This window comes from Acomys minous (assembly GCF_964271855.1).
Source record: "Acomys minous genome assembly, chromosome: 12".
In the NCBI taxonomy this organism is placed as follows: domain Eukaryota; kingdom Metazoa; phylum Chordata; class Mammalia; order Rodentia; family Muridae; genus Acomys; species Acomys minous.
Window position 1 is genome coordinate 2,904,374 of NC_140493.1, and position 27,446 is coordinate 2,931,819.

At 54.6% G+C, this 27,446-nt stretch overlaps 2 protein-coding genes across 2 annotated transcripts in view; both read left to right on the forward strand.

Annotated features, from left to right (window-relative positions):
* The first annotated feature begins 1,268 nt into the window (after nt 1-1,268).
* Nucleotides 1,269-14,118, forward strand: CELA1 (chymotrypsin like elastase 1). The gene is made up of 8 exons (XM_084749742.1): nt 1,269-1,316; nt 2,075-2,157; nt 3,578-3,678; nt 4,115-4,240; nt 6,043-6,179; nt 7,195-7,340; nt 13,119-13,268; nt 13,858-14,118. The coding sequence occupies exons 1-8, from the start codon at nt 1,277-1,279 to the stop codon at nt 13,873-13,875; spliced, it is 801 nt and encodes a 266-aa protein (XP_084605868.1). The 5' UTR covers nt 1,269-1,276; the 3' UTR covers nt 13,876-14,118.
* Nucleotides 14,119-20,763: 6,645 nt separating this feature from the next.
* Nucleotides 20,764-27,446, forward strand: part of BIN2 (bridging integrator 2) — a 28,791-nt gene continuing 22,108 nt past the window's right edge. The window contains exon 1 of the mRNA XM_084802880.1: nt 20,764-20,888. Coding sequence (XP_084659006.1) covers nt 20,808-20,888 — 81 coding nt within the window. The 5' untranslated portion in view covers nt 20,764-20,807. The remainder of the gene's footprint in view (nt 20,889-27,446) is intronic.

Genomic DNA, 27,446 nt, shown 5'->3' on the forward strand with positions numbered 1-27,446 from the left:
ACCAGGGCAAGAGCAGAGACAGTTGGTCCTGCCCTAAAGCCCGAGGACACTGGAGTCTGTGGTGTCTGCCTACACACTTCAAGGGGCTCTCCAGCTGCCTCTGGAATACCTCATCCTGGACCGGCCAGCTCATCCCTCTCCCCGAGATCACTCCCATTCCTGAGATCACCTCCGCTTCCGGATGCTGGAGGTGGGACCACAGAGGGAACCCTTCAAGCTACCTGGCCATCAGCTGTCCTGAAGGCTGAGGGGACAGACTGCAGATTCCTGCAAGAACTCTTCCCCTCCTCTCCCAGCTCTGCAGCCCCAGGAAGCCTCAGCAGCTCCCACGCTCAGCTACGCTGCTGCTCCCATAGTCCTCTGCTCTGATGCCTGCAATGACCCATCACCTTGTGCCCAGCTCATGGTCCTCTGTCCTCTCTGGGGCACACTGCCCTCTGACCTCCTCCATCCTCTACTGGTCCTTCCTCTTTCGCACCCTCCTCCCTCGATTCTCTTGGCTTGAGCATACCCTCTCCCCAGCCCCCACCCCCACCCCCACCCCCGCCCACGTGCTCTTGACCTGAGAGCTCCCTGCCTTTCCTAGCCCTTCCAGATCTGTCTCTCTCTATAGCACGCCTCGCTCCTGGGCTTGAGCCTTTATCCGTGTGCTGTGAGAGCAAGCCCCACCTCCTTCTTTGGACGTAGAGACGCTGCTGTGCCCCCCTTCTCCCCAACCTCCCAGTCCCTATGTGCACAGGACAGGTGTCTGCATTTATAGCGCCACAACGGGCAGCGTGACAGTGGTGGGCGACGAGAGAGATGCTGACAACATGGGGGACATCTGAAAGAAAAAGCAACACTCTTCCTGTTATATTTGCCTATCTATGTGTTCAGGGTGTGTATGCGTGAACATGAACACATGCGTGTGAGGGTCCCTACAGGAGTCCATTTGCTCCTCTACCGTGTCAGTGCCAGGGATTGAACTAGGCCAGTCAGCTTGGTGACAAACACCTTCACCCTCTCAGCCATCTCGACCACGGCCCTCTAAGGATCTGCTGGCTGCTTCCCATGTGGGGTCAGCTCCGTCGGCTCAGGCTAACTGAGTGCCGACCTTGTTCTGTGTTTGAGTAGCAGATAAGTGAGTTTACTTGAAAACTTTTCATTTATACTGCTGTGTCACCTGTGCCTTTCCCTGCCCGGCTGGCAGGAGGAAGGTCAGCAAAGCTGCTGATAAGAGGAGTATAAAGAGGGTTCGGCCCATGGCAAGGGGGCAGTGGTCTACTCTCTCCACAGCATGTTGCGTTTCCTGGTGTTCGCCTCCCTGGTCCTGTGCGGTAAGCAGATCATTTGGTCTGAGTCCTGAGGGACGGGGATTTGAGCAGGGAGGGCCAGCAAGCCTCTAAGCCCGGGCTAGCTCTCTGTCTCAGAGGAAGGTGGGAAGATGTGCCTGATAGTCTAGAAAAAAACAAAACAAAACAAAACAAAAACCCTTACCCTCCTGGAACTAAAGGCAGGCACTGCGGAGCATGGACGGCCATGCGGGCGCCTGCTAGGTGCCAGGTTCCTGAGCAGCAGAGAGTAGAAAGAAGCTCCTTCAGAGTTTCCCATCAACCCTCTTGGCTGCCAGACGCCCCCAGAGCGTGCTTGGCTGGTTGTGCACTGCTGTCCACAGCTCATGGAGAACCCCGCCAAAACACAGGGAGGGGCTTCCTCAAGCAGAGAGGTGACCTTCAGCCAGGGAGGGAGGAGCGTAAGCCCCTGTGGGACCCTAGCCTGGTGGTTTAGGATGGGTCTTGATTGCAAGGCAGAGTTCTCAGACACCCCAAAGAAGCAGAAGGCGCTCTGAGGCTCTGTTTTCAAAAGAGGCCAAAGGGGTGCAGACAACTCAGGCCAGGGGGGCCCCTCAGCATGTTGGGGCAGAGCTGTGAATCTGCAGAGGAAGCTAACAATCTTCAAAGCCTAGCTGCCTGTGCCCAGCCCCCGCCCTGGCTGACCCTCTGCCCAGCCCCCTCCCTGGCTGACCCTCTGCCCAGCCCCCTCCCTGGCTGATCCTCTGCTTACTCATCACCCACTTCTCTTCTGCCCCACAAAGGACATGCTACCGAGGACTTTCCAGAAACTAACGCAAGGGTAGTCGGAGGGACTGAGGTCCAGAGGAACTCCTGGCCGTCTCAGGTGGGTGTCTGTCACAGCCCAGGCTTCTACCCAAACAAGAGATGCTGTGTACCCACCCCACCCCCCCAAAAAAAAGCATTTCACCTGTGTCTATGTTTTGCCAGCAGGCAGCTCACTTGCTGTCTAATCCTGGATTTTAAAGCTGTTTGGGGGCCTGACTGAGGATTCTAAATGCAGAAGAGCGGAGGGAATTAATTTATATACCAGTCTCCTAGGCGTGTGCTCAAACACGTGTGTGTGTGTGTGTGTGTGTGTGTGTGTGTGTGTGTGTGTGTGTGTGTGTAGAGACAGACAGACAGACAGACAGGGACAGACAGACAAAGCGCCACTGGGCTAAGCGCAGAGGGTTTCTAGCCTTCCGCCATGTGGGGCCTCTCATGTTTCTGCCGCTGTCCGTGCTGCACACTGCACTCCAAGCTGGCTCATGTTATTACATCCTTCCCAGGGCAGTCGGGGCTGACTCAGTGCAAATGTGAATGCATAAAGCTGGCACACCAACTGCTCAACAGCCACATTTCCCCAGGAATCTCTGCAGTTAATTACAGTTAAATCCAACTTACAGCAGTTTGAGCCCCAGTTTTCAGTGGATCTATTGTATAATATGAGAAAACACAAACTGATTTTTAAAAAATGAATATTCCATTGTCATTTCCAGGTACTCCCTGAGGTGAGAGGCCAGGGTAGTTTCTTGTGTGTGTTTCGAGACAGGGTTTCTCACCAGTCGTGGTGGCGCACACCTTTAATCCCAACACTCTAGGAGGCAGAGGCAGGTGGATCTCTGTGAGTTCCAGGCCAGCCTGGTCTACAAAGCGAGCGAGTCCAGGACAGCCCAGGCTACACAGAGAAACCCTGTCTCGGGAAAGGAAAAAAAAAAAAAGACAGGGTTTCTCTGTGTAACCCTGGCTGTCCTGGAACTCACTCTGTAGACCAGGCTGGCCTCAAATTTAGAGAGATCCACCTGCTTCTGCCACCCGAGTGCTGGGGTTAAAGGCGTGCGCCACCACTGCTCAGCCTAAAGTTTCTTGAAGACATAGAAGAGAGGCCCTAAGTGTAAGGCTTGGGCCAGTGAGCGATGCATTGGCTCCCTTTGGAAAGAGGCTGATAACTGAGCCCTAAGCCCGCAGCAGCGTGTAAAGGTGCCGAAGGGGCTTGTGTACGCCTTCACTTTCCCACATGCATAGTAAATGTCTCCAAACAGTGAGGACTTTCCAGCTGACCCCAGAAGCTGCTCTGTACCTCGCCTCCATGCACTGCGCTTACCACAAGCCAGTCCATAGCAATCAGCAGGTGTGGGGTGGGGTTTGGGGGGTTGGGAGGATAGAATTGTTTTTCCGCCCTGGTCCAGAAAGTGAGAGCATGTTTTGAATGACATCCGGCGTTTCAAAAGGTGACACTACCCTGTGTGTTCTCCCCTCACTAGATTTCCCTCCAGTACCGCTCTGGAGCGTCATGGTACCACACCTGTGGAGGGACCCTCGTCCGAACCAACTGGGTGATGACGGCTGCTCACTGTGTGGACAGGTGAGGAAAACAGTTTCTGGAGCCCATGGCAGGAAGTGGCTCACCCTTCTGGAAGAATATACAGCCTGAGCTACTCAGGGCCATGGGCCACCCACCTCAGAGCATGTTTGTGTTTGGGTGTCATTGAGGGGACAATTTATAAAGTACAGTGTGTGTGTGTGTGTGTGTGTGTGTGTGTGTGTGTGTGTGTGTAAAACCTGTAAGCTTATTTTCTGTTTTCCTCAAAGCCAGATGCCACTATGCACCCTTATATTCTGAAAAGATGCAGCTGACTTTATTTTTCTCCTGCCACGAGTTGGGAACTCAGGGGATGAGGGAACTTGTTGGGTCCTCACCTTCAAGACCTTTCGTTCTCCTCCATCAAGGTCGCAGGAGCTCAGCTCCCACCCCAGGGGCGGGGAGGAGACCCCTCAGGCTTCCTTCTCTCTCTCTCCAGCCAGATGACGTTCCGAGTGGTGGTGGGCGACCACAACCTGAGCCAGAATGACGGCACGGAGCAGTACGTGAGCGTGCAGAGGATCGTGGTGCACCCCAACTGGAACAAGAACAACGTGGCCGCAGGGTAGGCGGGGGCGGGGAGCTGGGTCGCCGCAGGGGCCACCGCAGGGGCTGCCGGGTTGCTGCTCCCTTCCCCTGCGCTCCAGGGGACAGAGGGACCCCCTGAAACGTCACCTGCCGCTCTTGTGTCCTGGCCTCTTTGAGTGGTTGAGCCTGGGATAGTACCCCTGGGGAAGAACATGTGTTAGAGTCTCACCCAGGACCAGCAGTGAACGCGCGCGGGCGTACACGCACGCACGCACGCACGCACGCGCACGCACGCACGCACGCACGCGCACACACACACGCATGCACACACGCGCACGCTCATGCCTGGGCGGCCTCGAGAACACCTGAAGAGGTTCCGGCTTTGTCCCACGTGGGTGGGTCTGCACAACTGGACCGCCCTGGGAACTTTTCGGTTTTTACTGTCTCAGTTTTTCTGGAGCAGCCAACTGAAGCTGGCCTCAAACTTGCCGCAACCACCCTGCCTGCCAAGCGCTGGGATTCTAGGGGCACACCACCACACCGCGCCTCACGTGTTCTTTGTCATTGAATCACTTTAAGGAACATACTTCATCTGTACAAAGAAACCTTGTTTGGGTTTGATTTGGCTTTGGTGTAGGAGAAGGAGCCCAGGGCTTTGGACCCACCAGACAAGTTCACCCCTTAGCCCAAGCCCCTAAGGAAATGTCTTAAAGTGGGTTGCAAAGTTTTGGAAAGGCAATCATTAAAACGGCAGTTAGGAGCCGGACGTGGTGGCGCACGCCTTTAATCCCAGCACTCGGGAGGCAGAGGCAGGCAGATCTCTGTGAGTTCGAGGCCAGCCTGGTCTACAAAGCGAGTCTAGGACAGCCAAGGCTACACAGAGAAACCTTGTCTCGAAAAACCAAAAATAAAATAAAATAAAATAAAACCAAAAAAACAAAAAACAAAACAAGACAAAAACCGTGGTAGTTAGGGAGCTGCCCTTAGTGGGACTGTCTTGTAGGCTGGGCACTTGAGAGGCTGCTCAGGAGTTCAAAGTCACTGTTACACAGCTAGAACAAAGGTAGCCTAGGCTCAAAAGGACCCCACTTCAAAAACACCTACACCCCCTAGCTGCCAAAGCTGAATAATAAAACAAAAAGTAAAGCAAGAGCTAGGGACACAATTCAGAGGCAACGTGCCTGTCTGACATGCTTAAGGCTCTAGATCCCAAACGCTAGAAAAAAATGGTGGGAGCTGGGCGGGAGGGGGGGCAGGGAGGGAGCAGGGGGAGGGAGGGGCTGGTGGAGCAACCCTGTAACCCCAGTCCAGCACTGGCCTACATGTGGGGGACCCTGACTTTGACACCCCCACCACATAATAATAAATAGGTGTTCTATTCTGTAGAGTGTGTAGTGGTGGCTTCGAGTAATTAATATAATTATGACAGATATTTCAGAATCTTACCAGTTTGAGAGCTCTATAGCTGGGACACCACCTGCTTTTTTTATGGATCTGACTGCTCACCACACCAAGTGGCAAAGCAGAGCCAGCCTGCAATTCCAACATTTGACCAGCAGAGGGTGCTATTACACATCTAATGTCCTGCAGGTCAAGTGCTTACGTTTGCCCACACTGTGTGTGTGTGTGTGTGTGTGTGTGTGTCTGTGTCTGTCTGTCTGTCTGTCTGTCTCTCTGTGTGTGTGTCTGTCTGTCTGTGTGTGCTATCGCCAGAAAAATATCATCAGATTGCATAGAGCTGGAGTTGCAGGCACCTGGTGTGGGTGCTTGGAACTGAACTCGGGTCCTCTGAAGAGTGGACTTGATCAGGTGACTGAGCCACTTTCTTTCCTTCTGCAGCTATGACATCGCCCTGCTTCGCTTGGCCCAGAGCGTTACACTCAACAACTACGTCCAGCTGGGTGTTCTGCCTCAGGAGGGAACCACCCTGCCTAACAACACTCCCTGCTACATCACGGGCTGGGGGCGGACCAGAAGTAAGTGACCCACACTCCTGCCACCCACCTCTGAGGTGTCTGGGGTCCCTTTCTCTGGGGTCCTAGGCATTTATGGCCAGAGACCAACACCTAGGGAACCACGGGTCAAATCACTGACACATTAAAAAGAAGAGGCCATGAGACAGAGTCACAGACTTTTATAGCTGAGGGGGGAAAAAAAAACTTACCAAGGAGACTATTTTATTCTGGCCCTTACTTTATACATCAGGAAAATGGGCAAACACACAAAAAGAAAGAGAGAGAAGAAAGGAAGGAAGGAAGGAAGGAAGGAAGGAAGGAAGGAAGGAAATAAGTTGGTTACAAGTATCTTGGCCCTCACTTTGGCGGTCACCGACCTCCACAGACTGTGGCTGTAGATCCAGCTGCAGAGTGGAGGAGGACCCGGCTCTCCTCTCATCATGAGGGGGGACGGTTGGGGGGCAGGGGTGCTCTCAGGCGGGAATGTTACTCAAACAGCGTGGAAAGATGGGAAGGTGGCTGTGAGCAGGGATCAGGGACAGTTAGAAAGGTGGTCACGTGAGGCATGACGGAGAAGCCCGGCAGCCACAAGGCAGGATTTGGTTTCTGGAGAAAAGCCAGGGCCTTGCTATGAGCAGAGTCTACTGGTCATTAGCCTGGGCTAATGAGACTCCACACTGCCCACCAACCCCCAAAAAAAGGCAAGGGAGAGAGGTAGGAGGAGGGGCTGGGTGGCTACACTGCGCTTCTGTTTTGTGGGGCTTCCCCAGGCTGAGCGTTGTGGGCGCTATGTCATTGCTTAGCTAAGTTATCCTTGCTGGAAACAAGGAGGAATAGGCCTGGGGGGCCTCGTGCTGGAAACAGTGAACCTGTGGAAGGGGTTCCCGCCTACAGGGGAGAGGGGGAGTGGGGACCCATGACCTACAACAAGCTAAGAGGAGCTGGACCCCAGTTTAGGTCCCCAGGTCTTGGGGGGAGGTTTGGTGAGACGCAGGAGTCTTCCCTGCACTGACATCCACTGTGACGCCCCATTCAGCCAACGGGCAGCTGTCCCAGACCCTGCAGCAGGCCTACCTGCCCACCGTGGACTACGCCATCTGCTCCAGCACCACTTACTGGGGCTCCACGGTGAAGAGGACCATGGTGTGTGCTGGTGGGGACGGGGTCCGCTCAGGATGCCAGGTGAGAGCGTGAGGGGCGAGCCTCCACCTCCTGCTCACCCTCCTCCCCTCGTCTGCTCACCCTCCTCCCCTCGTCTGCTCACACGAGATGGACAGACCCAGCTTTCTACTCTTCAAAAGAATCTCAAAGTGGGAGGGCCCATGAAAAATGCCTCGTTCAATATCGGCACCCCCGCAGCCGCTGTGTGGCCTAGCACGCCTGTGTGGCCTAGCACGCCTGTGTGCACACATGTGCCTGTTCTTTAGAAGTGGCCTGCGACCTAGATTGTTCTAGTGGTAGCTATGGGGCTGGGCCCGTGGGGCTGTCGGTAGTTCGCTGTATGGAAGGAAGTTTCCAGTCCCACGCGTCCCCTTTTCTTATACTTTTCCACCGTTGCCCTTTCCTCTGGGGTTCGGAGGTGTGGGTGTGGGTGGGAACAGCGGGGAGCCTGCGCTGGGCAATTTTATAATCTCTCTTCTACAATGAATGCAAAGGCTTCTCGATTTAGATAAGACCAACCCGCAGTAAAACACATCACAGGCCTGGTGTGGTGGCGCATGTCTTTAATCCCAGCACTCGGGAGGCAGAGGCAGGTGAATCGCTGTGAGTTCAAGGGCAGCCTGGTCTACAAAGGGAGTCCAGGGTAGCCAAGGCTACACAGAGAAACCCTGATTCAAAAAAAAAAAAAAGCAAAAAACAAAACCACATCACAGGTTGCTGAATGTAGTTCAGCCTGTGTACACTGTGCCTCCTCCAACGGTGTGTGCGGGGGGGGGGGGGGGGGGCGGGCAGGTGCCAGGTATACAGAGAGGGTTAGACGATGAGGGGTGAGGGGACCCAGAGCAGCATGGTGGTGTGCCGCTCTGACTAAACGGTTTGATAAAAACAAGCACAGTGACATGGAGGCCCCCAAACAGTCAATGCCTGCCTCTGCTAGTGTTGGGGAGATCCCGTTCCCTGAGGCAGGGGAACTGTAGGAAGTCTTCAGGGTTAAATAGACATAAATCAGGTTTATAAATTTAAAAAAAAAAAAAGAGGGAAAGTCATTCAAAAGAAGGAAGGGAGTGACGGCATGGATAAAAGCACCAGGCTTAGAACCCTCAGAGATGGCACCTTCCCCCTTCAGCTGGGGCAGAGCTGGGATCCGTATCCAGCCTGCTGCCTGGTATTGTATGGCCCATGAGCTACTGGATATGGTTCTAACCTTTGGAAACTGTTTTTTAAAAAAATCAGAAGGAGACACAGTGGCACAGGTATAAAGCCCTGGGCACTGTCGGTGTCACAGAAACAGGGCATGGAGGTGCGTGCCTCTGACCTTGACCTCTGGGGAGGGAGAGGAGGGGGGCAGGGGAGGCACAGAACATCAAGATCATCTTGGGCTACAGAACCAGGTGAAGGCCAGCCTAGGATACATGAGATCCTATTTTGAAAACAGAAAAAAATTAAAAAATAAAATAAAAACGGAGCTTGGGAGAGAAAGCCAGGGGAGCCGCCTTGGAGAACAAGGTGACCCCTCACCCCAGGGAAGAGCCGCAGAATAGAAAGAGAGTGCTGGGCTGTCGGGGGAGACCCACAGGAGCAGTCGCCTGCGTTCCTCGTGGGTGGGTGGAAGGTGGAAAACACCCAGGACCACGAAAGAGCCGAAGACAGAAGAGAAAAACCATGCAGCCAAGATCCTCAAAACCGCGGGGAAGACTGGCAGGCCGGTCGGTAGCTGGAGTGCGGTGGGCGGGTGCCTGGGAGCTCTAAGTGGCTGACTTGGCAACTGTTTGTCCTGGCGCAAGTGTGTGTAGATGGTGAGGGCAGAGCAGGGTTGACAGGTAAGGAGGAAACGCGGACGACCTTGGATGAGGGAGAGGGACAGGCGCCGTCTGGTGGTATTAGAGACAGAAGTCACAGAAAGATGGATCTTTAACGGGGAAGGAAATTGAGGGGGACAGTAGAGGAGAAAAAAGTATCCTGGGGAGGGAGGGAGGGAGGGAAAGCTGGAAGCCAGAGCCCAGGTGGATGTGGCTTTAACTGGGGGTGGGGTGGGGGTGCTCCCGTGAGCATGAGCGTGGCCGGGTTTGCAGGCCGGTCAGCCATGAGTTGGCCCGTGTTCTGTTGTACTGTTTCTGGTTACTCATGAACTAGGAAGTCGGCTTGACTGAGGATGCGAAGGCGCAAAGGTCGTACAGGCCTCGAATAACTGGAAGCGAGCGGGGAAAGGGTTCTCCCTGGAGAGGCTGGCCTCGGTTCCCTCTCTCTCCCACAGACCTAGTTAAAGAGGACGGGTTAACTCCAGCCTGCGTTTCCCCGCCTGACTGGCAACAGTGCAGGAATGCAGTTTGAGCGCAAGGCCCCAGCTTTGTGGAAGAGGAAGCGACGTTCGCAGCGGGGGGGGGGGGGGGACGGGGGCGGGACTGGCACGTCGCGGGGGTGGGGGGGCGGGACTGGCACGTCGCGGGGGTGGGGGGCCGGGACTGGCATGCTGTGTAGAACAGCAGCGCAGACAGATCAAAGGGAGTTTGTGAACCCAAAGAACCTACAGGAAGTAAAGTTGCCACCGCTTTTGCTAAAGCTTAAACCCTATGCTGCTGGGCGTGGTCACGCATGCTACAACATCTTCTGGATCTTCGGCCTCCCGTTACACCTGTCACCCAGGCCCAGCCTTCCTGCCCTAACTCACACCTCTGTTCTAGTCTGAAAAACAAGAGACTTTATTTCTCCAAACTGAGAAGTCTTTGAAACGAATGTGTTTCTGAATCCTTTCTTACTGGAGGTCCCCAGAGTCCTGATTGAGTCGGGGTCTCCTGACTCCGTCTATACGTCCACGCTCGGTTCTTCCCCAGCTTTTTTCCCCCTCTGACCTAAACTTAAGCGACACCCTCCTTCTCTCCCGGCGTCACTCTCTCCTCATGCCAATTAGCACAAAGCAGTAGTATTGCACACGCTACGCGCGCGCACAATTCTCCATTAGCTTTGAAATAGTCTCAGAGCCTTGGTGGGGCTTGGTGGAGAGATGGTTCACACGGCAGCTCAACCTTCCCTAAGGGATCTGACACCCTCGTCTGACCTCTGTGGGCACCAGGCATGCACGTGGTGCACAGGCACACACACGGGCAAAGCACTCACACACATACAGAAACAGTATTCTTTCCTAAGCAGCTGGGGTTGCACTGAGCTCTTTAAAGGACTGGCTGAGTTCTTTGGCCACCTTCCCTAGTTCTGCTTTCTGTTCATGTTCATCTTCTGTGTGTGCAAGCGTGTGCAAGTGTGTGTCTGGGCAGGGCAGGGGCAGAAGGACAATTGTTGTTGTTGTGTTCTGTTTTGTTTTGTTTTTCCAGACAGGGTCTCACCATGTAGCCCTGGCTGTCCTGGAACTCCATCTGTAGACCAGGTTGGCCTCCAACTCACAGCGATCTACCTGCCTCTGCCTCCAGAGTGCTGGGATAACAGGCGTGCGCCACCGTAGCCTGGCTTTCAGTGCTACTCTTCAAGTACTGTCTACCTTTATTTTGTTTATTGATTTATTTTTGGTTTTTCAAGACAGGGTTTCTCTGTGTAGCCTTGGCTGTCCTGGACTCACTTTGTAGACCAGGCTGGCCTCGAACTCACAGCGATCCACCTGCCTCTGCCTCCCGAGTGCTGGGATTAAAGGCATGCGCCACCACGCCCGGCTCTACCTTTATTCTTGAGACCAGGTCTCTTACTCTCCTGAAATTGACAAAATAAGTTAGGATCTGGGATCTGCCTGCTCCACCTCCACAGTGCTGAGATAACAAAGTGACTAATACTATGTAAGGCTTTTTCTTTTTCTTTTCTTTTCTTTTTTTTTTTAATCTGGGTTCTGAGGATCAAAACAAGGTCTCCACCTTTAACCACACACACTAAGTTATCTCCCCAGCCTCCTGTTCTTTTTAAGTTTAGTTTTTATTAATGCTGAATATATTGCTTGTGTTGGCAAATGAGACTCTGAGGCTCAACAGTGAATAGTAGAAAACACAACACTCTGTGTTAACATCATGGCCTCCCCAAGGATAATATCTCTCTCTCTCTCTCTCTCTCTCTCTCTCTCTCTCTCTCTCTCTCTCTCTCTCTCTCTCTCTCTGTTAGAAACTCTCTATGTAGCTCAAACTGGTCTGGAAATCGCTACGTAACTCAAGCTGGCCTCAAATTCACAGATCCCTAAATTTTACCATTATAGGCAGGTGCTGCTCCACAGGCACCCACATTTAAAACTTAAAAATAAAACCAGCCAGCTATGGTGGCTTGGAGAGGAATTCGATTCAGAACATGGCTGCTCTGACAAGAGATTATATCCAAAGACCTTCTAGGTCTGTGTGATCCAACTGGAATACAAACACACCTTTAATCCAGGAGCCAGAGGCAAACAGATCTGAGTTCAAGGCCAGCCTGGTGTAGAGCAAGTATCAAGTAAAGAAAAGCTCAGGTCCAGGTGTGGTGGTGCATGCCTTTAATCCCAAGCAATGGAGGTAAAGTTAGTTTATAGAAGGAAGCACCCATGTTTGAAAGTGTCTTCTAATTGAGGGGCAGAAAAGGTGATGAATCAGAGAAGATTTGACAGAATAGGACACACCCAACTCTCACGAGCAGAGAGAGAGGAAAGGGAAGCTACTTAAGAGGCAGTTTTTCAGAGAGAGGAGGGAGTTTTACCAGAATGGGTTGCAGAGGGAGAGAGCTCAGGTGAAGGCTGAACGAGCCAGAAAATGAGAAGAAGCCAGGAGATTAAAGCAGATTGCTCAGTTTGAGACCAAGCAGAGCAATTCCAGGCCGAGAGAGAAGCCAGATTGAGTAAGTCAGCTGGGAGAGGAGTTTGAGCCAGAACAGCTGAGTTGAACCAGCCAGCCCAGCGCTCAGAAAGAACAGGTAAGGGTGAACTCATTAAGGAGTAAGTCTCAGAGGCTGAGAACATTCTAGGCCTCGGTTAGATTGTACAGAGGCTAGAAGCTTCCAGGACTAGGCCTAGGTTAGCAGATGGAGGCAGTAAGCCTCCCAAACAACAATTGAGCCAGGAGAATAAAATTACTTTTACAATGGCTCATGCCTCAAAAAAAATTAATTAAAAGGTATGTATGGGCACTGTGCTTGTGTCTCACAGCTGCAGAGGCCAGAGACGGGCACAGATTCCCTGGAAGCAGAGTTAAGGACAGTTGAAAGCCACCATGTGGGTGCTCTTAACTACTGGGTCACCTCTCCAGTCCCGGCAAAGCCCTCTCTAATGAAAAGGAAAGGGGCGCCAGGGAGGGACGGGGCAGAGTGACAAAAGTACCGGCTTAGCCTGTGTGAAGCCACAGGGCCAGTCTCCAGTCCCACCAGAGAGAAGGGCGGCAAGCTGGCTCAGCAAGGCTGACAACCTGAGTTCAGGCCTCAGAAGCCACCTGGGGGCAGAGAACCAACTCCTGACCACACCTCTGACAAGCCTGCAGGAAGAGCAGCAGAGATCCCAAACAGCAGTCCAGCCCCCTGCCTCACCCCCCCATCCCCGCCCGAGAGACCCTCCTCACCTCTGCACATTTCCTTCCGACCCCCTGCAGTGCTCGGTCCTGCCCTGCGGTGGGTGGGTCACCACTTCAACCTCCCACACACATGGATTGGTTTGGGGGATATTGTCTTAAGTGCCCTCTTTCCTTTCCACGACGGTGCACAGAACTTTACATTCTAATTTTTTCTTTTTCTTTTCTATTCAGTGTGTGTGTGTGGTGTGTGTGTATGGTGTGTGTCTGTGGGTGCTCGAGCCCCCCAGGTGCACAGGTGGGAAGGGGGTGAGCTACAGTTCTAGGACTCTTTTCCCGGCAGGGTGACTCTGGAGGCCCTCTCCACTGCTTGGTGAATGGCCAGTACTCTGTCCACGGAGTGACCAGCTTTGTGTCCAGTCAGGGCTGCAATGTCTCCAGGAAGCCCACAGTCTTCACCCGAGTCTCCGCTTACATCTCCTGGATGAATAACGTGAGTCCTCAAGATGTCTGTCCTTCCAGCCACTGGCTGAGGCAGGAAAACCCAGGCTGGGGAAGCCTTGGCATCCTAATACCCCTCCCCCCTCCACAGAGGCCCCTTACTAGATAATAGAGCCAGGCTCTGCCTGCCCCGCCCAGGAGCACACCTCACTCTCACTTGATGTTTATAGTCCACCCTAACAGGAATCACTTACATTACTATCCTGAATCACAGCAAGGGACGGTAGCCTCTGAGAGGCCTGGCGCTGGCTCCCTCCCATCCCTTAAGCACATTTTCACTTGTAAAAGATGGTTCACCACCGTAAGTCCTGCTGGACTTGGATGACTCGCCTTGCTGTTTAGTAGAACCCCACTGTGTCACTGTGCCTTCCAGCCCTCAGACACATTCTGCAGCCTCGTTCCTTGGCTCACGGCCATTTTCAGATCTGTCTTGGGTATGCAGCCAACACTGAGGACACCGGCTTTCTGCGACTGCCCCGTAAACCCCGTGCACTGCCATACTCAACCAGAAGCCTTGAGGAGATACAAAAGTAAGTGGACACAAAGTTCCGGACTCTGAACGCAGTTGTCTTTTCCCTCAGGTCATTGCCTACAACTGACCGCTCTCCTCGGTCCACTGGCCTTCCTGAGATGGTTCGTAGCTCTGCAATAAGGCTGGAAGGAAGCCGGAAGGGACCAGGGCTGGGGCCACCACTCAGTGGCAGAGCACTTGTGTGACAGGTGCGAAGCCCTGGGTGGTGCATCTCCAGCCCCTGGGGCAAAGGTGGGGGCTTAATGAAAAAAACATCTCTGAGACTGTTGAACCAGATACAGAAAGGCAAATAAAACGGAATGTATCCTCACGTGGCGCTTGCGTTTATGGTTAAGCCCCCTACAGGAAATACAGTTATAGGACCTAAGACGGATCTCGACACACCCACGCCTGTTCTTCCCTTTGCTCCGCATTTAGAACAAGTGTTAACTCCAAGTTCCTGGATGCCAGGATGCCCTAGAGATACTGGATCGGCCGGGATGGGGTTGGGGGAGGTCAGACGCCAGCAGACTAAGGCAGCAGCAACAAAGTAGGAGAGGCAGGGAGGGAGAAGAAACTAAATAAAGGAAGGGTTGAGGAGGAAGGCAGAGGCCAGAAAGGAAGAGGCAGCCGGTCAGGGCTGGGGCGAAGCATGAGTCAGCACTTTGTGTGTAAGGGGGGGGGGTAGCGAGGGGGGGGGCAGGCGTTGACTAAAATAGGCAGCCGGATCCTGTCTCTAAAACCGCACACAACTGGGAAGCTGATAGCTGCGCTGCGCGCTGGACAGGGCTCGCTGTGACAAGAACGGCCTAGGAGAAATGAGGGGGAACTGAAAGGAGAAGTTCTGGCGGATGAGGAGCAGCTTTTCACAGCAATCACTAAAGACCAGACATGAAGGACTGGGGTCCCACCCAGCACAGCAGGGGAAGCTGGCTGAGACAGATTCCCCAGCCATGGGGAGACACAGCAGCGCCCCCTCCTCAGGAACCTCCAAAGAATAAAGCTGGATCTTTGCCTTTGCAGGGAAAGAATTTCAGGGCACATCAGAGTGAAGCAGACTTGGCTTACTGAGTAGAGACTAGGGATCGCGTGCTTAGACCTTAGCACTGGCATTTAGAGACAGGAACAATACAGGTCCAAGTGCGGGTGTGCCATCTCAGGGCAGCCCCACTTAGGTGTCCTTATAAAGGCCAACCACATATTTATGTAGCATATAATGATTGTTACCTTTCTAAGATACACTGTTTGTGTTGGTTGGTTGGTTGGTTGGTGGTTGGAGACAGGGTTTCTCTGTGTAGCCCTGGCTGTCTTGGACTTGCTCTATAGACCAGGCTGGCCTTGAACTCACAGCGATCCACCTGCCTCTGCCTCCCAGTGCTGCGATTAAAGGCGTGCGCCACCACACCTGGCCCAATCAGATTCTCAAGGGAGCCTTCTTTCCCTCGTGTCCCTTCACTTTCTCTTTATTTTCTGCCTCACTACTGTACCTAGCAGAGTCGATCTACATCTCAGTATGAGCTATAACCCCCATGTCACAGTATGAGCTATAACCCCCACATCATGGTGTGAGCTATAACCCCCATGTCACAGTGTGAGCTATAACCCCCACATCCTGCCCATCCTAGCCCATCCTGGTCCATCCTGCCCATCCTGGCCATCCTAGCCCATCCTGTCCATCCTGGTCCATCCTGCCCATCCTGGTCCATCCTGCCCATCCTGGCCATCCTAGCCCATCCTACCCATCCTAGTCCATCCTGGTCTACGCCAGCCCATCCTGGTCCATCCTAGTCCATCCTGCCCATCCTGGTCCATCCTAGTCCATCCTGCCCATCCTGGTCCATCCTAGCCCATCCTGGTCCATCCTAGTCCATCCTGCCCATCCTGGTCCATCCTGGTCCATCCTAGTCTATCCTGGTCCATCCTAGTACATCCTGCCCATTCTAGCCCATCCTGTCCATCCTGCCCATCCTGGTCCATCCTAGCCCATCCTAGCCCATCCTGGTCCATCCTGCCCATCCTAGTCCATCCTGGTCCATCCTGCCCATCCTAGCCCATCTTGGTCCATCCTGCCCATCCTAGTCCATCCTAGCCCATCCTGGTCCATCCTGCCCATCCTGGTCCATCCTGCCCATCCTAGTCCATCCTGGTCCATCCTGCCCATCCTAGCCCATCCTAGCCCATCCTAGCCCATCCTGGTCCATCCTGGTCCATCCTGCCCATCCTAGTCCATCCTGGTCCATCCTGCCCATCCTAGTCTATCCTGGTCCATCCTAGCCCATCCTAGTCCATCCTGGTCCATCCTGCCCATCCTAGTCCATCCTGGTCCATCCTGCCCATCCTAGTCCATCCTGGTCCATCCTAGCCCATCCTGGTCCATCCTGGTCCATCCTGCCCATCCTAGCCCATCCTGGTCCATCCTGCCCATCCTGCCCATCCTGGTCCATCCTGCCCATCCTAGTCCATCCTGGTCCATCCTGCCCATCCTAGTCCATCCTGGTCCATCCTAGCCCATCCTAGTCCATCCTGGTCCATCCTGCCCATCCTAGTCCATCCTGGTCCATCCTGCCCATCCTAGTCCATCCTGGTCCATCCTAGCCCATCCTAGCCCATCCTGGTCCATCCTGGTCCATCCTGCCCATCCTAGCCCATCCTGGTCCATCCTGCCCATCCTGCCCATCCTGGTCCATCCTGCCCATCCTAGTCCATCCTGGTCCATCCTGCCCATCCTAGTCCATCCTGGTCCATCCTAGCCCATCCTAGTCCATCCTGGTCCATCCTGCCCATCCTAGTCCATCCTGGTCCATCCTGCCCATCCTAGTCCATCCTGGTCCATCCTAGCCCATCCTAGCCCATCCTGGTCCATCCTGCCCATCCTAGCCCATCCTAGTCCATCCTGGTCCATCCTAGCCCATCCTAGCCCATCCTGGTCCATCCTAGCCCATCCTAGCCCATCCTACCCATCCTAGTCCATCCTGGTCTACGCCAGCCCATCCTGGTCCATCCTAGTCCATCCTGCCCATCCTGGTCCATCCTAGTCCATCCTGCCCATCCTGGTCCATCCTAGTCCATCCTGCCCATCCTGGTCCATCCTAGTCCATCCTGCCCATCCTGGTCCATCCTGGTCCATCCTAGTCTATCCTGGTCCATCCTAGTACATCCTGCCCATTCTAGCCCATCCTGTCCATCCTGCCCATCCTGGTCCATCCTAGCCCATCCTAGTCCATCCTGGTCCATCCTGCCCATCTTGGTCCATCCTGCCCATCCTAGTCCATCCTGGTCCATCCTGCCCATCCTAGCCCATCCTGGTCCATCCTGGTCCATCCTAGCCCATCCTAGTCCATCCTGGTCCATCCTGCCCATCCTAGTCCATCCTGGTCCATCCTGCCCATCCTAGTCCATCCTGGTCCATCCTAGCCCATCCTAGCCCATCCTGGTCCATCCTGCCCATCCTGCCCATCCTAGCCCATCCTGGTCCATCCTGGTCCATCCTGCCCATCCTAGCCCATCCTGGTCCATCCTGCCCATCCTAGTCCATCCTGGTCCATCCTGCCCATCCTAGTCCATCCTGGTCCATCCTAGCCCATCCTAGTCCATCCTGGTCCATCCTGCCCATCCTGGTCCATCCTGGTCCATCCTAGTCTATCCTGGTCCATCCTAGTACATCCTGCCCATTCTAGCCCATCCTGTCCATCCTGCCCATCCTGGTCCATCCTAGCCCATCCTAGTCCATCCTGGTCCATCCTGCCCATCCTAGCCCATCCTAGCCCATCCTGGTCCATCCTGCCCATCCTGCCCATCTTGGTCCATCCTGCCCATCCTAGTCCATCCTGGTCCATCCTGCCCATCCTAGCCCATCCTGGTCCATCCTGGTCCATCCTAGCCCATCCTAGTCCATCCTGGTCCATCCTGCCCATCCTAGTCCATCCTGGTCCATCCTGCCCATCCTAGTCCATCCTGGTCCATCCTAGCCCATCCTAGCCCATCCTGGTCCATCCTGGTCCATCCTGCCCATCCTGCCCATCCTGGTCCATCCTGGTCCATCCTGCCCATCCTGCCCATCCTAGCCCATCCTGGTCCATCCTGGTCCATCCTGCCCATCCTAGCCCATCCTGGTCCATCCTGCCCATCCTAGTCCATCCTGGTCCATCCTGCCCATCCTAGTCCATCCTGGTCCATCCTAGCCCATCCTAGTCCATCCTGGTCCATCCTGCCCATCCTAGTCCATCCTGGTCCATCCTGCCCATCCTAGTCCATCCTGGTCCATCCTGCCCATCCTAGTCCATCCTGGTCCATCCTGGTCCATCCTAGTCCATCCTGGTCCATCCTGCCCATCCTGGCCCTGTGTGCTGCTGCTGCTTGCTAGTCTGACTCTGGATGTAGCTTACCTTTTTTTTTTTTTTTAAGAGTTACTTTCATTTTGTTCCTGTGTTTCTTTGTGTGACACTGAAATTATTTTCAAACATTGTGACTCGGTTTCTTCATTTGGTGTACTTCAAGGGTTGTTCATGCGCCAACACTGCGTGACCTAGCATGGGTTTCAGTTCTCAAGATTTTGGTACTAAACAGAGTTTCTTAGGCACAGCAGTGCACACCTGGAATCCCAGCCCGTGAGAGGCTGATGTAGGATGGTCTGAGTCTCAGGCCAGCATGGGCTACACGTGAGGCCCTGTCCCAAGCACACAATAAGGAAGACCAGAGTTTCTTGGCTTATAGTCAGGCCACTCTGCTGATGTTCTGAGAAGTCCAGGGAGTGACCCCGGTGTCCTGGTAACGACACCCTGGCTGTCATTCCCATCTTCTCGCAGCTCGACCAGTATTGCAAGTCCTTCCGTTTTCCTAGTCTGCCTCTCTGGGACCATCAGCGAAGCTAGCATCCGTTCCCTAACCACCTGTTGCTTGAAACACGTGTATCCCTCTCTAGAAATGAACTAAGCACATTACAGTGTCACCGCCTGCTGCCACCCTCCCTCCACCCCAAGCACCTTGAGACCAGGACTGTCCTTCCTGCCTGGCTTGCTAATGTGCTGCAAGGCCTGCTGCGCCGTGGACCTTGAGCGCAGTGTCTATTGGTGAAAGAAACGGAGAACAATTGCAGGCGATTGTGTGGCAGGCCCCCAGCTTCCCTCTTTGCTCTTCCACAGGAAACCTGTTGTGACTTCTTTCTTTCCTTGAGGGAATTTTATACCGGCTCTCTTCTGGAATAAGTTCTGGAATAAGTGGGTCCCCAGAGGCAGCATTGTCCATCCGGAATTTCCAGCTGGCCCTTCTCAGTGGTCAGGCGTAACTTCATTAGAAGACAGATTTCTCAGAGAAGGCAGAGTTGTAATCTCTGTAGCCCCGCCCCACTTGTATAATCTGTGTCTAAATTCACACTGTGTCCTCAATAGACTAGAAAGGCTGGCTCTCCACCACCCAGTTCAGGTTTCCCCACGACTCTCTTCCTTAGCACCTTATTAATGGCACCCCTTCCCTGAGGACCCCACCTCTACAGTCTTCCTCCCTTTCAAATCCAGGTCTGCATCTGCCCACCTTCTGTGGTCTGTCCCTACACTTTCCAGGCTTGGAGCGAGCTAAGCTGCAACCCAGACTGAGACGGAGCCACCCAGCATAAATCCCTCTGCAGCTGATGGGCGGTCTCTGGTCCACTATACGTCCTCACTGAGTGGAACCGGTCTTTTCTGTTTCTGCATTTTAGCCCTTATCTAGAGCTGCGCAGGTTTTGGGAACCAGTGAGTCATAGCTCATGTTCAAAGACCCTGTTCAATGGAGCCATTCTCTCCCTACTAATAGACTAGCATTTCCAAGCTGATCTTCTTCTTTTTTTTCTTTTTCTTTTCTTTTTTTGGTTTTTCGAGACAGGGCTTCTCAGTGTAATCTTGGCTGTCCTGAACTCACTTTGTAGACCAGGCTGGCCTCAAACTCACAGAGATCCACCTGCCTCTGCCTCCCGAGTGCTGGGGTTAAAGGCGTGCGCCACCACAGCCCGGCCTCCAAGCTGATCTTAAGCATGTGTGTGCACCAAAGTGCATCCTGAACAATCCCTTCTCAGCCAACTTCTTCAGAACAGCCTAGCTGCCCTCCCATTTCCAGATGCCTCCAAGGACTCCAGCCTGTTGCCCAGGGAAGTACTTGAACTCCACTATAGTGGGGCCCCAGTGGTCCTCCCGGGGAGCCGGACAGCGATGGGCCCCAGTGGTCCTCCCGGGGAGCCGGACAGCGATGGGGCCCCAGTGGTCCTCCCGGGGAGCTGGACAGTGATGGGGCCCCAGTGGTCCTCCCGGGGAGCCGGACAGCGATGGGGCCCCAGTGGTCCTCCCGGGGAGCCGGACAGCGATGGGCCCCAGTGGTCCTCCCGGGGATGTCGGAAAGCGATGGGGACCCAGTGGCCCTCCCGGGGATGCCGGAAAGCGATGGGGTCCCAATGGTCCTCCCGGGGAGCCGGACAGCGATGGGGCACCAGTGGTCCTCTGGGGGAGCCGGACAGCGATGGGGCCCCAGTGGTCCTCCCGGGGATGTCGGAAAGCGATGGGGACCCAGTGGCCCTCCCGGGGATGCCGGACAGTGATGGGGTCCCAATGGTCCTCCGGGGGAGCCGGACAGCGATGGGGCCCCAGTGGTCCTCCGGGGGAGCCGGACAGCGATGGGGTCCCAGTGGTCTTCCGGGCGAGCCGGACAGCGATGGGGTCCCAATGGTCCTCCTGGGGAGCCGGACGGTGATGAGATCCCAGTGGTCCTCCCGAGGATGCCGGACAGTGATGGGGCCCCAGCGGTCCTCCCAGGAATGCCGGACAGTGATGGGGTCCCAGTGGTCCTTCCGGGGATGACGGACAGTGATAGGGTCCCAGTGGGTCCTCGCAAGGTGGTGTTGGGGTGATCCATGCCCACCAAGCCCCGGCAGGAGAGAGGCAGGGTGTGAAGGCCCGCCCTCTGGGCCTGACGCAAGGCATGCTGGGAGGCCGCACTTCCTGTCAGGGGCTTCTAGAAACCACAGGGCCGGGCAGCGCCCCGGCAGCCGGCAGGATGGCAGAAGGCAAGGCCAGCGGGGCCGCGGGCCTCTTCGCCAAGCAGATGCAGAAGAAGTTCAGCAGGGCCCAGGAGAAGGTAGGCAGCCTGGCCTCACCAGGGGACCCGGGCCTGGGCTGAGCTGGAAGGGTCCTGCTGCTCCAGACCCGAGCGGGGAGTGGGTGTCCATGGGCAGTGGCCGATGTGTGAGAGAAGGGAGCCGCTGAGGAGACAGCTGTTTCCCAGGAGCCTTCTGCAGCCCTCAGCCTGACCCAGAAAAGGCGACAGGAAGGAACAAATGGTGGCAGTCAACTCTGCCGCAGATTTTTGTCCTAGCAGTAAAGCAGAGGTGGCGGCAGCTCACAGGTGATGAACTAATTGGAAGGTACTCGCCCCACCCCCCGAAGTGAGTGACAGTGGCCGTGGGAACCCACTGAGGACTAGAATAATCGACACAGGTCCCCACTGGTATAAATGGAGCCAGGAGGCCAGAGAGCTCATGTAATCGTAGGCTATATACTGACTTCAAGCCTGAGCTCCGAGAATCTGTCTTGGGGTGAGGGGGAGCTGATGTGCACAGAAGCCAGCCTCTGCTTCTCAGACTTTTCCTCCTGCCTTGACGGAGATTGAAGGCCTCTGTTTGCCCTTCCTTAAACTGCCAATTTGCCAATCGATTCAGATTATGGAGGCAGCTGGGCGTGGTGCCACAGACCTTTAATCCCGGCCTCGGGGAGGCAGAGGCAGGCTGGTCTATGCAGTGACTTCCGCTACCCAACATAGAAAGACCCTGTCTCGAAAAACTGGGGGGGAGAGGGTAAAGGAAAGAAAGAGGTGATGGGGACACTGATCATATCGTTTATTTTATTCACTTGTTTAGTTTTTGAGACAGGGTCTTCCCTTGTAGCCCGGGTTGGTCTTGGATTCAAGATGGTCATCTGCTGCCAGGATCATAGGTGTGAGCTGCCGTTCTCAGCACTCTTGCTTTTTTTTTTTTTTTTTTGAGACGGAGTTTCTTGTACCCCCCCCCCCAAAAAAAAACTCACTATGATCTTGAACTTCTGTTCTCTGTGACCCCAACCCGCCCCGCCCCATCTCTGGGCTGCAGGCGTGCGCTGTCACAGCTCTTAGACGCCAGGGCTTGAACCTGAGCTTCTTGTGGGCAAACTGAGCAGGCGGCACCTTCTGAAGGCACTTAGGTTTTTTTGTTTTGTTTTGTTTTTACCCGCTCAGGGCGTCTCCTTTGCTGAGCCTCCATCTGCCAACACTCCAGCAGAAACGGCAGGCAGCGTAAGCTAAAAGAAAGGCGCTCCTGGTCTTGGAAGCAGTTGAATAAATAACACACTTAACAATGGCAGGGTGTGTGTAACCTTCCGAGGTTGGCGCAGTGGCCACTGGACGAGACAGAGAGCAAGCTGCCCTCCCACCTGGGGCTGCCAAGGGGAGCTGATGGGACATAGACGCAGTTCTTGGTTGTTAACCAGCCACAGTGGGAGAGAGAGGGATGCTGCAGCCGCCGCCTGTCTTTTGGGGCCATGTGAAAGGGAGGAGGAAAATAAAAAGGCTGGCCTTCGTTACTTCACTTACCGTAACTTTGCCTCTCTGGAAGCTAGCTAGACATCTGGTAGATTCCAAGTAGACGGCTGATAGGTCTGAGCGTGGTGCTTGTGGGAAGGGTCTAGCTATAAGCAGGGCCACGGGGAGCTCACCTAGAGGAAGCTACACTGCAGTTGAAGAACCATACGGCACAACAACCCAAACTTGATCGATTAAGGGTAGGCTTGGTGTTAGGGCACTTACCTAGTGCCCTAGGCATCCTGGGTACCACAAAAGAGGGGGAAAATGTAAATTAAAGCCCAGCTGTGTCAGTTGCTTTTTTTGCCTGTCTTCCTCTGACCTGTTGTCAACAGGATGCCCTTGGGCTTAGAGCTCTTTGTCTCTTTTAAACCGAGACTCCAAAACCTTTCTCTGTTCTTAGCTTCAGGTCTCTCATCTATAAAATGAGAAGGTTGACATTTTATACGAAACTTCTGTCTACTAAAGCAGGTTGGAAACGGGAGGGGACTGTGAACTTGAGAGGCAAGTACTCCCTGGGCGGAACCGGGCACACAGGTAGCTCGCTGCTACTCTCCCTCTCCTGGACCCCGGACAACGGAGGGAGAGAGGTTCCAACTCAAGACTGCCTTGAGGGATTCACACGTTAGTGCTGAAGCAGGGTAGGCAGCAGCTGAGCCGGGTCTTAGCTCGTTCAGGGCTGCCCAGGCAGGCGCTGGCCTGGACTTAGCGCGTTCAGGGCTGCCCAGCAGGCACTGGCCTGGACTTAGCGTGTTCAGGGCTGCCCAGCAGGCACTGGCCTGGACTTAGCGTGTTCAGGGCTGCCCAGCAGGCACTGGCCTGGACTTAGCGCGTTCAGGGCTGCCCAGCAGGCACTGGCCTGGACTTAGCGTGTTCAGGGCTGCCCAGGCAGGCGCTGGCCTGGACTTAGCGTGTTCAGGGCTTCCCAGGCAGATGCTGGCCTGGACTTAGCGTGTTCAGGGCTTCCCAGGCAGATGCTGGCCTGGACTTAGCGTGTTCAGGGCTGCCCAGGCAGACGCTGGCCTGGACTTAGCTCGTTCAGGGCTTCCCAGGCAGACGCTGGCCTGGACTTAGCGTGTTCAGGGCTTCCCAGGCAGACGCTGGCCTGGACTTAGCGTGTTCAGGGCTGCCCAGGCAGACGCTGGCCTGGACTTAGCGCGTTCAGGGCTGCCCAGGCAGGCGCTGGCCTGGACTTAGCGCGTTCAGGGCTGCCCAGGCAGGCGCTGGCCTGGACTTAGCGCGTTCAGGGCTGCCCAGGCAGGCGCTGGCTTGGACTTAGCGCGTTCAGGGCTTCCCAGGCAGATGCTGGCCTGGACTTAGCGTGTTTAGGGCTGCCCAGGCAGGCGCTGGCCTGAACTTAGCGCATTCAGGGCTTCCCAGGCAGATGCTGGCCTGGACTTAGCGCGTTCAGGGCTGCCCAGGCAGGCGCTGGGCGGATAGGAGATCTGGAGGCCTTGAGTCTTGGGAAGTAACCGAGAGCCAGATAAAGAGCGAGTTCCAGCAAAGAAGAGCTTATGGGCTGCCCAGACACTAAAGGCCCTTGCTGCTGAGTGTGATGGCCAGTCCTTCCCTCCTCTCAGCCTTTCTCCTCTTGCCACATTCTAGCATCTGTGCAGGGTGTGTGTGTGTGTATGTGTGTCCGTCCGTGTCCCTGCAGAGCCTCTGTGAAGGAGCTGTGTGTGTGTGTGTGTGTGTGTGTGTGTGTGTGTGTATGTGTGTGTGTCCGTGTCCCTGTAGAGCCTCTGTGAATGAGCTGTGTGTGTGTGTCCATGTCCTGTAGAGCCTCTCTGTGAAGGAGCTAGCTGCAGAGGAAACCCTTTACCTCGGCTCATCGGCCTCTGAAGGGGAAGAGGACTGCTGCCAGTTAAACACAATAGGACTAAAACATCCTCCTGGTTCTGTCTTCCGGTTCCCAGCGAGTGCAGTGTGAGCCGCGTTTTTACAGAATGATACATCCTCACATTCAGTCAGCTGTTGCCCTAGCTGTGATCTCCCCGTGGCAGACTGCTCAGTTCTCCCCTGAGCAAGGGCATTTTAGAAAAACACTCCTACGCTGCTCTCTTCCCTGTTAACGCTCATTCATCTTATATGCCCAAGAGTTTAATTTGTCAAATATTTGCAATAGATTCTTTTGTTCCGGGGCTGAGCGGGACCCAGAGGGACCTGGAGATGAATAAGAGGAGCTCTTGTCTGCCTGCCGGAAGCGGAGAGCTGCTGTTTGCCTAAGATACGCACATCTGTGGGAACTGAGGGCGGAGGGCGCCTGGGAGGTTTTCTATTCCTGGCTGAGTTTGAAATGGGAACTGTGGCCGGTCAGCAGTTCCTCCAGTAAGTGTGAGAGCGCTTCCAGCTGAGGAAGGTTACCAAGGGCGTGGCCTGAGCCTGCAGGTCACTTTAGGCCTCGTAGTGAGAAATTCAGTGGGAGCGAGAGTGGTGGAAAAACCACCTGCTGCTGTCAGGGGGAGCAGGGCTGTGAGGGGGAGCCTCCAGCGGATGGGCCTGCAGGAGTGCGCAGGGCTGTCAGGGGGAGCCTCCAGCGGGTAGGCCTGCAGGAGTGCGCAGGGCTGTCAGGAGGAGCAGGGCTGTCAGGGGGAGCCTCCAGCGGGTGGGCCTGCAGGAGTGTGCGGGGCTGTCAGGGGGAGCAGGGGGAGGTTTTGAAGGTGCATCACTCCCACTCTACTCTGTAGACTAGTTAAAAGGGTAGATTGGTCAACCCTGGAGCATGTCCACCCACGTTCAGGAAGTGTTGCCATCTTGTTGCTTGCGCTTGCTTTTCCTCTCCAAGTATGTGATTCTAACTTGCCCGGGGCCAGGCTGAGTAGGACAGAGTTCTCAGGGCAGGACTTTAGGGATTAGCATTGTGAGCCTTCGTTAAGAGTTGACCAAAATGTAGAATTTCGTGTAGCACAGACCTGAAATCCCAGTTCTCAATAAACTGACGCTGGAGGGTCATTATAACTTTGAGGCTAGCCTGGGCTACAAAGTCAAGCCTGCCTCAAACACTCAGGCGGACACACACACACGTTTATTCTTTTGGCAAACATCTGTTGCACATGCGCACACCTTATTCCTTCCGGGGTCTGAGAACAGCCGCAGCGTGGTTTCCAAACCTACAGGGACACCGGTTGCTATGGCAGCAAGACATTATTTGGGCCCAGAGAGATGATAAGTATTTCCAGGTTATCTCTTTGACCCTCCCGTTTAGGAAATGGCTGGGGGTGGGCTACGGCTGCACCACCTTCAGCATCCCACGTCTTCACCGCGGCTCGCAAGCTAAGCAGGGCCGGTTCTCGGCAGAGCCCACACAGCCCATGATGCCCTATAGCCTTGGCCTTTGTCCTCTGCGTTGACTCTAAACTCAGTTTTCTCTTTCCACCCTCGCCCAAGAAACATGAAGGGCAACGGAAGGGAGGTGTAGCAAAAAGGAAGTAAGAAGTGTTCTTGCTACCACAAACAAGGTGGTTTTGCAACTTTCTGGGGAGGATCTGTGTTGTTGGGTGGGGGAAGGGTGGAGTCAGGGAGGATGAGGGACCACAGGCCTAGGGAGGGGTAGGGAGTGAGGGGGATTTAGGGACCAACGGGGACAGACCTGCTGAAGGAAGAAGCACCTGCCACTTATAAGCAGGAAGCAAAACTAGACGCAGTTTAAGGCGGGCGTGGTGGCACACGCCTGTAATCCCAGCACTGTGGAAGCAGAGGCAGGTGGATCTCTGTGAGTTCAAGACCAGCCTGGTCTACATAGTGAATTCTGGGACAGCCAGAGGCACGTAGTGAAACCCTGTCTCAAGAAGATAAAAACACTAGACACAGTTAGCAGGCAGCTAGAGAAAGCAGTTTACATACATAGTCTCTTTTAATCCCTCAATGGCTTTAAGACAGAAATATCTTTCACTGTGTAACCCTGGGCAGAAATATGTTAGAGCCAGTGAGCAGGAAGGTCAAGGTGTGAGTTACTGTGTCGATACAAAAGCCTTGATCTTAATCACCAGAGCGCTTCAGACACGGACCCATTCCTCTCTCCAGGCGACTGCAGATGCTGTGTCAGTGTCAGCACAGAGCCTCCACACCACACGCACGTGCGAACACACACGCACACACACATGCACGCACATACTCATGCACCCTACAGGCCCAGGCACACTGGTGTGTGACTCATATTCTTTCATAAGGAGATTCCACTCCCCCAAGACACACCCTCCCAGAGGGGTGCTGTGAAGCGGCTGAGGCCCTGATTTGCTCACTGGCCGCCCAGCAAAGCCCCGCCCCCTGCGCCAACCCCGCCCCCAGGCCCCGCCCCTGCACCAACCCAGAAGTTCCACCTTCCTATTAGAGTGACTAAGTGGCCTCTTGCTGGATTCTGAGCTATGATGAAGGGATGGAAGTTTAGAAGGAAACAGAGACAGCTGAGTACAGAGTAAGGTAAAATGGGAAAGTGTGCACGTACCAAAGTGGCAAGCACTTAGGAGTGAGCGGACTCTATTAACTGGTGCAGTAGCCAGGTTAGTGTGGGAAGGGCACGGAGTGTGAGCTGGTGTCGTTGATTCATTCACTTACTCTTGTTTTATGCTTGCACAGCAGACAAAGCAGAGAAGTCACTAGGATATTCCAGAAACGGAATGAAGTCTGTTACAGTTGATAGTGGGGATGTTGGGGCTGGAGAGATGGCTCAGCGGTTAAGAGCACTGTCTACTCTTCCAGAGGCCCTGAGTTCAATTCCCAGCAACCACATGGTGGCTCACAGCCATCTATGATGTGATCTGATGCCCTTTTCAGCACTGTATGCATAGTAATATTTTTTTAAAAATAGCAGGAATGTTCAAAACAAAACAAAATAAAGGTATAGAGGAGCATGGCAAGCTGAACCTTGAGGAAGGGCCGAGTCCGTAGGGCCTGCCTGCTTAGAGTGACCTAAGGGGAACTCTTGCAGAGAACACGTCACTGGGGGGGGGGGCCAAGAAAAGGGGCCGGTGAGCGGAGAACTGTTAGAGGAACGAAGGCGGCAGGCTAGGGGAGAAACAGTAAGTGCCCAGCCTGAGGCTGTGAGAATGAAACCAGAAAGGAGCCGGGCGTGGTGGCGCACGCCTT

Coding starts and splice junctions, on each gene's coding strand:
- CELA1 (XM_084749742.1), top strand. CDS start 1,277: ATGTTGCGTTTCCTGGTGTTCGCCTCCCTGGTCCTGTGCG. Junction 2,158..3,577: donor GGAACTCCTGGCCGTCTCAG/GTGGGTGTCTGT, acceptor TCCCCTCACTAG/ATTTCCCTCCAGTACCGCTC. Junction 3,679..4,114: donor GCTGCTCACTGTGTGGACAG/GTGAGGAAAACA, acceptor CTCTCTCTCCAG/CCAGATGACGTTCCGAGTGG.